Source organism: Galeopterus variegatus, unplaced genomic scaffold (assembly GCF_000696425.1).
Source record: "Galeopterus variegatus unplaced genomic scaffold, G_variegatus-3.0.2 Scaffold5140, whole genome shotgun sequence".
Taxonomy (NCBI): Eukaryota; Metazoa; Chordata; class Mammalia; order Dermoptera; family Cynocephalidae; genus Galeopterus; species Galeopterus variegatus.
The window spans coordinates 148278-158808 of NW_007731251.1; the positions used below are offsets into that span (position 1 = coordinate 148278).

At 37.5% G+C, this 10531-nt stretch overlaps 1 protein-coding gene and 1 pseudogene across 1 annotated transcript; both read left to right on the plus strand.

Moving 5' to 3' along the window:
* Nucleotides 1-2863: 2863 nt before the first annotated feature.
* Nucleotides 2864-3808, plus strand: LOC103604434 (annotated as a pseudogene).
* A 3995-nt stretch (nucleotides 3809-7803) lies between these two features.
* On the plus strand, nucleotides 7804-8742 carry LOC103604433 (olfactory receptor 7D4-like). The gene has a single exon (XM_008588985.1). It carries the CDS (start codon nucleotides 7804-7806, stop codon nucleotides 8740-8742), a length of 939 nt encoding a protein of 312 aa, XP_008587207.1.
* The last annotated feature ends 1789 nt before the right edge of the window (nucleotides 8743-10531 follow it).

Below are 10531 nucleotides of genomic sequence, written 5' to 3' on the forward strand. Positions count from 1 at the left end.
CATTGTTGGGAGGGAGCGGGAGTGGCAGGCGGGAGGGAGGTTTCAGTAATGGGCCACGGTAATCAACCACATTGTATATTGACAAAATAAAGTAAATTCTTTTTTAAAAAAAAGAAGAAACCATTTGCGAAATGAATACAAGGAAAGAAATAATAAAAATCAGAGCAGATGTAAATAATATATAATAACAATGTGAATACTCAACAAAATAAAGAGTTGGTCTTCTGAAAATATAAACAAAATCAACAAACCTTTAGCTAGACAAATGTAAAAAAGAGAGGAGGCTGAAATAAACAAAACCCATTAGAATGGATACCACAGAGATAGCAAAAATCATTAGGGACTATTCTGAAAAACTAACTACATAATGGAAAACTTAAGTGAACAAATTATTGGACACATGAAAGCTACCAGGATTGAAACATGAATAAATATAATACCTTAACAGACCAGTAATGAGTAAAGACTTCCATTGAGGAAAAGCCCTAATAATTTCTGAAGCTTGATACCCAGGCCAATATCCCCTTCTCATTTTAGCAAACTCCTTCAATGTTCAGGAGAATATCAAGTGATTGGAGTTGGAGTAGAATGACTTGGCCTATTTATGAATTAATGTGAATGTCATAGAACTGTAATGTAGAATATTCTATTCATTGTGGATATCATGCATCCATTCTTTATCAGATGAGGATATTGTTCTTGATTTCCTCACATCCTGAGTGTCTCTGCCCTAGCTCCTAATCACAGTAATTACTGTTAAATTTTCCAAGTGCATTTTTGGTATTGTAATTGTATTTATTTCTCTTTATTCACCTATTTTTATGAAAAAATAGGTTTAAAAGCATTCTAGTACTAAGCCATCTTTCCATACCTAGAATATTTATTACTTGTTCCTCACATATTATTCTTTTAAAATTGATGAGAATGCATTTTATTTAACCTTACCATTCAATTTCATGTCTGTATTTAGAAATGTGATGAGCTTGACGATTTCTTTTTTGTGCCATAGTTCTCACTTTTGGTCTCAAACTTTATTATACATCTAACATTTGTATTTGTATAGCACCTACTATGTGATAGGTACCATTTAACTCTTGGGAAAGAAATATGAGACAATGCAGACACAACCACAGACCCACAAATAAGAATAAAGACACTAACATGACAGGTACATCAAGGAGGAGTACAGGATGCTCTACTGTAAGGCTCACACCCTTTGTCTCTTGGGCCCTTTATCTCTTCTCTCCATCACACTGGCCTCCCAAATCCTCTCCTTAACAAGCTCACTGAGCCATATGTAAATTTGCATTCTGCTCCTCAGCCTAGAATATTCATTCTTTGCTCACTTACCCCGACTAACAATGACCTGTCCTTCCTCCGTCAGCTGTATTTTACAAAAGTCTCACCTAAATAAATTCCCATACTAAATTGGTCCTCTCTGAATTTTTCTGTCTTTAATTAATTAACATTCTGTAGGCATTAATAATACTGACACTTTTTCTACCATGGAGATTGTAAATATGTATTTTTAAATCTGAAATTTGCATTTTAATCTTTCTAGGATGATTTGATTTATATAAGCTTTCAATAATTTTAATCAGATTGATCAATTATATACTCTGGCAATTAACTCTGCTGATGTGAATACGATATATCCCCACTCAAGAGCATGCACACATGAGCACACACTCTCAAGAACCCCATGAATATTATTTTAATGGTTGTGTGCTTTTGTTTTCTTCTCCTATGTATGTATTCGACATGCTTTTTCCCCTTGGAAGAATTCACCTGGCAGGCATTCTCTGAAAAAAGGAGCGATAGGGATCTTCATTAACTAGAAGTGCCTTTTGGAGATCCAAAGAGGTAACAAACCTGTTATATCTATAATGATCAAAATTCCAACCTGGTCGGCTCCACCATTTAAGGGGGATATTGGTAAATGATAGTCATGTCATACAAATTTATTGTGATGTAAAGAATAGGAGTTCATCTTTATTAAATACCCATTATATGTCATGGAAACCACAGCAGAAAAATCCCAAATCCCATGCACTGTCTCATTTGATTCACTCTTCAATTCTACCATGTAAGGAATACTAAGGTGAAGAATCTGCAACTAAGAGACCTTAAATTACTTTCTCAAGGTCACACAGCAATAAGTCAGTGAACCAAAATTCTTTTACAGGAAATTTGACTCGAGAACCTATTATCCAAATCAGAGGTCTACATCGTACCTTGGGAGAGAGATATGTTCAAAGTAATTTTAATTATCATAAAAGTAAGAGTTTAATAATAATGATAGTGACATCTATTATTTAATGAGATTCCAAGTGTGAAAAAGGAGTTTTTAAACCTCACAACAATGTAACACTGTTAACCGCATATTTAGGGATACAAATAAGGCACTAAGAATTAATTGTCACATCACGAAGAAGCATCAGGTCACGCAATAACGGTTGTATGAGTTAAAAATTCATGTCTTAATCACTACTGTAGAGCTATTAGGAAGAAAAAGGAAGTATGGAGATTATCAAGGAAAACACATAAAATGTCTCTAATTATTTTGGAAGGATTGTATCATAAAAGAAATTGGTCTCTGTCCATAGATTCAAATACAGTTATTAAAACTAATTGGTAGATGATAAAAAGAGATACATTTCAATTACATTTTTAAAGTGTGAGCAATTACATACGTTTAAAACGAAAACAGTAAACCAGTTGACTGAGTGAGTCACTGTCAGTAGAAGGTCTTAATAGTGGTTGAAGGACGTTCATCCAAGGGAGACATTGTAAAGTGATGACCAGCTGAGGAATCAGTTGGCTCTTCATTGAACATTGATTTTTGTCATTCACCAACAGACACATGAGCTACATAGAAGCAGAAAACCACACAGAACAATCAGAATTTCTCCTTTTGGGCCTCTCAGAGGTTCCTGAACTGCAGCCCCTTCTCTTTGGACTGTTCCAGTTCATGTACCTGGTCACAGTGCTCAGCAACCAGCTCATCATCCTGACCATCAGCTCTGACTCCCACCTCCACACCCCCACGTACTTCATCCTCTCCATCCTGTCCTGTGTTGACATCTGTTTAACCTACACCATGGTCCCAAAGATGCCGGTAAACATCCAGGTACACAGCAAAGACATCTCCTACATATTGTACCTCAGTCAGATATATTTTATCATGATGTTTTCTGGACTGGATAATTTCCTTCTGACTGAAATGGCCTATGACCATTACATGGCCATCTGCCACTCCCTGCATTATACGGTCATCATGAACCCTCGCCTCTGTGCCCTGTTGGTTCATGTCTTGGGTCATCATTCTATGGGTCACCCAGGTTCATATTCTACTGATGATTAGGCTGACCTTCTCTACAGGCACTGAGATTCCACATTTCTTCTGTGACTTTGCTCAGATTCTCAAGATGGCCCACTCTGATACCCTCATCAATTATGTCTTCTTGTATGTAGCAACTGCACTGCTGAGTGTGTTTTCCATCACAGAGATCCTCTTCTCTTACTCTAGGATAGTCTCATCCTTAATGTAAATGTCCTCCACTGCAGACTTGTTTAAAGCATTTTCCACTTGTGGGTCTCACATCTCTGTGGTCTCCTTGTATTATGGAACTGGACTTGGGGTTTATCTCAGTTCTGCTATGACCCGTTCTTCACAGAGTAGCTCAATCACGTCGGTGATGTACACTGTGTTCACCTCCATGCTGAACCCCTTCATCTACAGCCTGAGAATAAGGATGTGAAGGGGGGCCTTGGAAGACTCCTCAGCAGAGCTGCTTCTTGTCTGTGAAGCATCACTGGCCTCAGAACAAGATGCACATCTGGGATCCTAAGGCCACTTTGTGAATTTAAATACTCTGGCTCCTGTTCTTCCCCATAAGACATGCTTCATTTCTATTCACAAATCACCCATGACTTTGCTTTGATTTATTTTTCTATTAGTTGTCTGAAAAACTCCCTCAGTAATTGCTTTATGAGTGTATATCCACACACTCTCCTTAAGTTCCACCATTTTAAGTTATTTTAAAGCCATGCCTAAAAATTCAATCTTCAGATTGAAGGCACTAGTAATGTCAAGTGCTGTCATGGTCTTTCCCCAAATTATCCTGTCAAACATAGATTTTCTTCACCTTAGTTTAGTTGTGGTTTTGTTTTTCACTGGAATCACTGGAATTAAATTTATAAAATACTAAAGTCAAAGTGCTTACCATATCAGCACTGTGTTTGTTGCTTTACATACATGAAATTATTTAACCCTTAAAAAATTTCTTTGAAATATTTTCTCTGAATCAGCCCATTTCACAAAGGAAGAGACTGACATTGATGTGGACTGTAACATTCTAACCTGGCAGTGAGCTCACACTCCTAACTTTCATAAGAATGTGATGTGATTTTAAATTAATACTGGAATCTGAATATTAACTCTGGTTGATTTGTGTGGTTCAATGTAATATACTGCCTAGGATATCTCTAGATGTTATTTCATTCTTCATGTTCCTTCCTTCCTCCTTCCCTACCTTCCTTTCTTTTTTTCTTATTTCCTTTCTTATTTCCCTCCTTCCTTTCCTTTTTACTTCCTTCATTCCCTCCTTGCACTGTTTCTTTTTCCTTTGGCTGTTTTACTGGTTAATATTAACTTGATCTCTTTCTTACTATGGCTACGACTGCTTCTATAGACACAAAACATACTCAAAAAACATCCATTCTGATATTTTCTTTGTACCACATGCGGCTCAATCATTTGGAGAGTGGAAACACAATAGAACATTCCCTTAATAAGGGAGCTTTGAGAATTCAACCCATGGGACACTAGAGACTTTAAACAAGTCCCCGCTGCCCCTACCTGATATTCTCTGATGCAGCCTTGCTGAAAACCTAAAGGGTTTATCAGAGACAGTTCATGGAGAAGACAAAGCTTCTGTGATAACAGTCACAGAGTGTCAGTGTGTCCCAGTGAGGTCTGGTGTGTGTGGTAAGACAAAAAGAGGACAGTGGGTACTGGCCTTAACATCTAGAATAATGAGCCTGGGTCAGTCCCATATTTATTTATTTAGTCTAAGAAGGTGAAGTCCCTGTACCTTGAAGGGACTTTGCTTTCTGCCAGAAGGAAACTTTCCCAGATCTCATTGTTCATCTCTCTTTCTTTCTGTCTCTCTCTTTCTTTCTTCCCTGCATTCTTTCTTTCTTCTCTCTTTCTTTCTTTCTAGAATATCTGTCTATAACAAGACTAAGAAATGGCCATTCTTGGAATGTGGTATTTTTAGAATGTCTTTTCCAAATTTTCTTCACTCTCTCCCAACCATTGTAGATTGCTGTTAGATTTCCTGTATTTCATTGTTTATTTATTAACTGCTCACTGAAGATCTACTATGCATGAGGTACTCTCTAGTTTCTTCCTAATGGAATCGGATTTTCTTTTATAATTCACCTAACTATTTTGGCTGCAGATCAGACTTATTGATATCACCGAATAGTTCTATAATATTGTTGTTGTTAGTTTTTTACTTAAAAGTCCACAATATAATACAAATAATATAATTATTTCTGATGTTTGGTTCACAGGCCAATGTCCTTTTTTTGTATGAATAATCAATTTTAATGTTCAGGAGAATAACAAAAGGTGAATGTTGGAGTAGCCTGCCTTGGCCTATTCATGAATTGTACACAAATGTTCTATTTTAATGTAAAATAAACTCTTGGCTGTGGTTTTCATACAACCATTCTTTATTGGGTTAAGAAGGTACCTCTGATTTCTACATGTCCTGAGAATCTTTTTGGAGTTGGCTAACCACAGTCCTAGCTCTTGAATTTTAAGTGCATTTTGTTGTATTGTGATTGTGGTTATGATTTCTCTTCATTGACCTCTTCTTGTGATGAACTGTGTAGACAAATATCCCAATATTAAACCAACTTTTCTTTGCTAGAATAGGTATTACTAGTTCATCACATATTATTCCTTTAAAAATAGATTAAAATGTATTTCATTTAATTTTACTATCCAATTGATTGTCTATATTCAGGCAGGTGATGTGCTTGAAAATTTCCCTTTTGTGTTCTAGTTGTCACTTGTGGTCACAGACTATCTTTTACACCAAACATTTGTATTAGTTGAACACCTTCTCTGTGGCATACACCCTCTAAGTCCCTGGAAAGAAAAGTGATGAGAAAAAAACAGTCACAATCTCAGATCCATAAGTAAACGTAAATTAATCAACATGAGGGACACATCAAGAAAGAGTACAACAGGCTCTGCTGTGGGGCTCACACACTCTGTCCCTCCTGACCCTCCACCTCTGGCCTCTCTAGTCCTCTCCATCACCAAGATCACTGAGCCATATGCAGATTAGCATTCTGTTCTTTCAGTCTGGAATGTTTATAGATTTTTTCACTTCCCCTGATTAACAATGACCAATTCTTCCTGTCTCAACTCAAATATTCATATTCCAACATTAAATTGCTTCTGTATGATTACATTTTGTCTTTAATTAACATTCACTAGTACTAATAATAGTGATCCCCTTTCTATTATAGAGAATGGCAACATTGCGTTTAAAATTGGCTTTTTAATTTGCTTAGGATGATTTCATTTAGATAAGTCCTGAATATTTTTAATCAAATCCATCACAACTATTTTGATAATTAGCTATTGATTTTAGAACAATACATTTGCACTTCACACTGTGGACCCATGAGCACACACTCTCACATACCTGTAGTTATTATATTAATGGTGGTGTATTTTTGTTTCTTCTTTTCATGAATGAAGTCCACATGCTTTTTTCTCTTCTTGGAATACTTCACCCAGCAGGCATTCTGAGAAAGAAAGTGCCATAGGGATCTTTGTTAATTCGAAGTGCTGTATGACAGTTCAAAGAGGTAACAGATCTGTTGTATTCATAATGATCAGTATTCCCCCTTTGATTGCTGCCCCATTTAATAAGGGATATTGATTAATGGTAGTCATGAAAGACATGTCTATTGTGATATTAAGAACAAAAGTTCACATTTATTGTATGTCCGTTAAATGTCATAGGAACCACAGTAGAAAAATCACATGCCTCAGCTCATTTGACTTCACTACTAATAGAGTTTAAATAACTTGCACAAGGTCATGCAGCAGTAAGCTTTTGGATCAAAGTTCTATTCCAGGAAGTCTGACCCAAGAACCTGTTTTCTAAATCATAGCTCTAGACTATACGTTGGAAGAGTTATATATCTGAAATAATTATCATAAAAGGTTAAATTTAATAACATTAATAATGACAGCTTTCATTTGCTGAGACTCCAAAGCTTACACATTTAGAAAGAAAAATATAAAGCACTGAGACTTAACCTTCACATACCTAGGAAGAAACAGGTCACAGAACAAATGTTGTCTAACTTGAAAATCCTTGTGTTTATTACTACCTTAGAGCTAGTAAAACAGAGAAAGTATGGGAATTATCAAGGAAAAGACATGAAGTGTCTTCATGTATTTTGGAAAGGTCATATCAAAGAAGAAATTTGTTTATGTCTGTAGAGTCAAACAGGACAATTAAGAGTAGTGAGTAGATGAAGAAAAGAGAGTGATTTCCTTTAAATTAAAGAAAGTCTGAATGATTATACACTTTTAAAATGAAAATAGGACACAATCAGGCTAATCAAATCATTATCAATGGAAGGAATCAATAGAGGGTCAAGGATGTTCATACAATGGTGACATTATAACGTGATCATTAGCTAACGTGTCAGTTACCTGTTCATCGAATGTTGCTTTGCCTCCTTCCCCAACAGACACCCAGCTACATGGAAGGAGAAAACCACACAGAAATATCAGAATTCCTCCTCCTGGGCTTCTCAGAGGATCCTGAACTTCAGGCCCTTCTCTTTGGACTGTTCCTGTCAATGTACCTGATCACGTTGCTTGGGAACCTGCTCATCATCCTGGCCATCAGCTCAGACTCCCACCTCCACACCCCCATGTACTTCTTCCTCTCCAACCTGTCCTTTGCTGACATCTGTTTCAGCTCCACCACGGTCCCAAAGCTGCTGGTGAACATCCAGGTACACAGCAAAGGCATCTCCTATATAGGGTGCCTCACTCAGATGTATTTTATTATGATGTTTTCTGGACTGGATAATTTCCTTCTGACTGTGATGGCCTATGACCGGTATGTGGCCATCTGCCACCCCCTGCACTACACAGTCATCATGAACCCCCACCACTGCGTCCTGTTGGTTCTGATGTCTTGGTTCCTCATTTTCTGGGTTGCCCTGGTTCACATTGTTCTGATGATGAGGCTGACCTTCTCTCCAGGCACTGAGATTCCACATTTCTTCTGTGACTTTGCTGAGCTACTCAAAGTGGCCCACTCTGATACCCTCATTAATTACATCTTTTTGTATGTGGCAACTGCACTGGTGGGTGCGTTTCCCGTCACAGGGATCCTCTTTTCTTACTCTAGGATTGTCTCCTCTTTAATGCGAATCTCCTCCACTGCAGGCAAGTATAAAGCATTTTCCACCTGTGGGTCTCACATCTCCGTGGTCTCCTTGTTTTGTGGAACTGGACTTGGGGTCTACCTAACTTCTGCTGTGACCCATTCTTCCCAGAGTAGCTCAATTGCCTCTGTGATGTACACTGTGGTCACCCCCATGCTGAACCCCTTCATCTACAGCCTGAGGAACAAGGATGTGAAGGGGGCCTTGGGGAGACTCCTCAGCAGAGTAGCCTCTTGTCTGTGAAGCATCACTGATCTCAGAACCAAGTTATCATTGTGGGTCCCAGAAGGAGATGTTATGTATTTAAATTTTCTGGCTGGTACTCGCTCCTAAAACATATATGTTACATTTTTATTTTAAGCACCCCTACTCTGCTCTTTGTTTTTCTATTACTTCCTCCTCAGCCACTCCCTTTGTGATTCCTTTGTGCATATTCATCCTATACAGTGTCCTAAAATTTTCTTTTTTGGTAAGTTTTCTTACAGCCTTGCCTAAGAATTCTAACTTGAGATTTAAAGTCGTTTTCATACCAAGTGCTGCCATGGTCTCTCCTGATCATCTTCTGGAACGTTGGTATTCGTTACCTTACTTTGCTTTTGGTCTTGTTTTTCCCTGGAAAAAAAAATGGAATAAAAATTAGATATTAGCTAAGGCAAAGGGCTTATCATATCAGGCCTGTCCTTGTTACTTTACACGTGTGACTGTACTTAATCCCGAAAATGCTTTTTGAAATGTTTTCTATCATTCTGCTGGTTTTATAAAGGAAGGAACTGAGGTGGATATGGATCATACTTATCTAGGCTTTGGCTACACCTGGCAACCTGGCAGCGAACCTGCATTTCTCATTTTGCCATGTTATTATTTCCTGGAAATAGTGATGGGAATTTCAGCTTCACAATGGCAATCTAGGTCTGTAATCTGATTTGGTGAGATGATTTATAGTAATACACAGCCTAGAATAACTCTGAGATCTTTCTTCATTCTTTGTGGTCCTTCATTCTCTATGTTCCTTCATTCCCTCCTTTCTTCCTTCCCACATTATCTCCTTCCTTCTTTCCTTTCCTCCTTCTATTTGCCCTTTATTTCCCATGATTGCAATTTTAAGATGTATACCAAGATCTTAAATTGCATAATAATTAAATCAATAGAATAAGCATTGTTGTCTTACATGGTTTAATTTTTTCCTGAGACTTTCTAAAGGTTTCTTCAAGAATAGCAGTTAAACATTTGTGGAATGTTTTCAGACTATGGTTCACATTTTTTATTGTGGTAAACATATATAACATAAGAATTTCCATTTTTAGGAGTTTTAAACATACATTTGCATGGAATTAATTGTATTCACAACGCTGTGTAACCTCTACTTCCAAAGTTTTTTGCCATTCTAACATAAACTCTGTACCCAGTTGTTTAAATAACTTATTATTCCCTCCCTCTTTTTCTTGTAACCTCTAATCTACTTCTGTCTCTGAAAATTCTTTTCTATACAATCTAGTTCACTTTTGGAGAAGGACATTGATAGAATTGGGCCTGCAGTGAATGGCAGGTCAGTAGATGCTGTCAGGGTTCAACCCCCCTTCCCTGGGATCCTCTCATCATCTCCTTTCATGCCATCCTGTGGCCAGTGGTCAGCACCAGCTGGAATCTACTGTGCCAAATGCATGATGTGACATGGAGTTAAGCCCTATCAGGTACTCTCTCAATGGAAAGACAAGGGGTATACTTTCTCTCTCGCCCCATAGCTGGGATTGTTCTAAAGTATGAGTCATACTATTTTCCAGAATTTCCCCATTTGATTGAAATCTCTGCTCGTTCCGTGATAGCTGATATAATGTAAGATTTATTGGATGGATTTTCTTCCCTGTATTCACTTCTCTCTTCCATCTGTGTTTTTTGTTCCTTTCAATAAAGTGTTTGCACATAAATCCTTGGCTCAGTGTTTGTTCTGTGAAACCCTCAACTAGCACATATGATAAAGACTGTGAAGGGTATCAAGACCATATGCTAAAAGGAATTAGGGACTTTGTAGGGA